This window comes from Zerene cesonia, unplaced genomic scaffold (assembly GCF_012273895.1).
Source record: "Zerene cesonia ecotype Mississippi unplaced genomic scaffold, Zerene_cesonia_1.1 Zces_u002, whole genome shotgun sequence".
Taxonomy (NCBI): domain Eukaryota; kingdom Metazoa; phylum Arthropoda; class Insecta; order Lepidoptera; family Pieridae; genus Zerene; species Zerene cesonia.
The window spans coordinates 3,049,982-3,051,902 of record NW_024045132.1 but is presented as its reverse complement, the minus strand read 5'-3'; the positions used below and the strand labels follow the sequence as shown (position 1 = coordinate 3,051,902).

Here is a 1,921-nt window from a genome sequence, read left to right as displayed (position 1 = left end):
TCTGCAGACCTTGTTCTCGGCTGAACAGCTGTTCCACTCGGAAAGTTCCAAGGTGAGCTATTAGAAGTGGAGATTCAGCTTAGGGTAATGTTTTCGGCACATGTTGATAAATGTTCTTAATTTGTAATTGTGTTTACTAAAATGTAGTATGTTCTTGACATTCATTTCTTATTACTAATAATAACAAGCTATTTAGCTCAAATTTTGAAAGTGGTTTCATTCTAAACAAGTTTAGTTATAAAACAAACCAAAACTTAATTCAACTGTCGATCTTACAAAGTTTTCTGCTCTAGAAACGGACTTCCCACTTGCGCTAAAACAAATGAAACATGCTTGTGCTGAAAAGAAACTAATGGAATCGTTCCAGGTGTTCTCTGAATTGGAAGCGATCACGGACAAGCTGGCGATGGACTCGCAGCGCGGCGGCTACAAGAAGACCAACAGCGTCGTCAAGAGCAACACGCTCAACTCGCACAACGGGAACGCGGTTCAGAGTGAGTCGATATGTTGACCGAGCCGTCGCCTGATCTGTTGATCAACTTGTTGTGCGACTTATTGTACGATCTGTTTAGTAACTTATAACGTGCGACTTGTTGTACAACTCGTTGGTTAACTTGTTGTACAACTTGTACGATCTGTTGCTCAACCTGTTGTGTGACTCGTTGAGAATGTTCGATGTTGGATGTTTTTGCGTGATCACTAATGGAATGTTTTAATGTTATGCAGTGAGATTGGTGGCGATAAGAATGATTAATTTTATTAACATATGTAAATTAGACATTAGAATAATAACATATTTTTTGTATTTAAAACGATAATTTTAAAATTTCATCTCATAACGTTCATTTACTATTGAAATATCAATTTGTTGTAACAAAAAAATAATAATATCGTATCATCAAAGATGCAATTATTTTAAAATATGCGCCAAACTTTCACTTCATATCTTTATATCTTAAAAGATTGTTAATTCATGTAGAGGAAAAGCTGCGTATCTCTAATTGTATCACCAAAGTCGGAAGAGGCTGATAAAAAATAAAAACATTCATATAACAATTAGGTTATTTCAAGTTGAGTTTCAAATAGATCAGAATAAATATTAAAATTCTGATATAACGATCCACATTCACTGATGTTTAATCGAACATTCGCAACAATTATAGAAATAAAAATTTATTTCCTGCCAAATTTCAGTCAAACTTTAATTAATTCTTAAAGACGTTCAAATTGATCACGATATTCAAGAAATCTTTTGACTTCCACCTACTCATTTTTACAATAATTATAAATTAATTAATCCACGTGCATTCAAACGCTTGTTTGTGCATCAATGTTATAAATTGCAATTTTAAATTATATACTTAATAATAATTATTGAAATAAAAGTCCATGTATCACATGCGCACACGTTTATTTCAAATTAATAATCTTTTCGTTGGAAAGTATATTATTTTACAAGCGTTTGTATGAACAAATAATTTTCTCAATTTATTGACACATGCCCATAAACGTCTGTAGCGAATGGTAGTTCTTTACTCACAAAATAACTATTGTTTGTTTTAATTGATTTTGTAGAAGGTTGGTGTAAAAATTAACTTCACGTTATTTTTTTACATTAACTTTTTATAAAATTTTACTCGACAATGTTACCAATAAATTAACGTGAAATTGACGGATTATTTATTATTTATTCATTCAGTAAATTGGTTTCTTAATTTCGAGAAACAATTGCTTGACATCCAGAATTCAGTTCAGTCAATATGAAAAGAATCATTCTTAAAAATGAACTGAATGTTAAACAAAACTGTACGGAGTAGTATACGAAGTATAATTGCTATATCGGTAACATTGTCGTGTACCATGTGGGCATGTGCGTGCTGGTGCTGAGTGTGCGCGTGTGTGTGTAGCGCCGCCGTCCCCC

At 32.7% G+C, this 1,921-nt stretch overlaps 1 protein-coding gene across 2 annotated transcripts in view; it reads left to right on the top strand.

Moving 5' to 3' along the window:
* The window catches only part of LOC119838327 (myc box-dependent-interacting protein 1), a 35,717-nt gene that overhangs the window by 30,323 nt on the left and 3,473 nt on the right, over window positions 1-1,921 (top strand). For both annotated transcript variants that reach the window (XM_038364216.1, XM_038364215.1), the window contains exon 6: window positions 368-494. In XM_038364216.1, coding sequence (XP_038220144.1) covers window positions 368-494 — 127 coding nt within the window. The remainder of the gene's footprint in view (window positions 1-367; window positions 495-1,921) is intronic.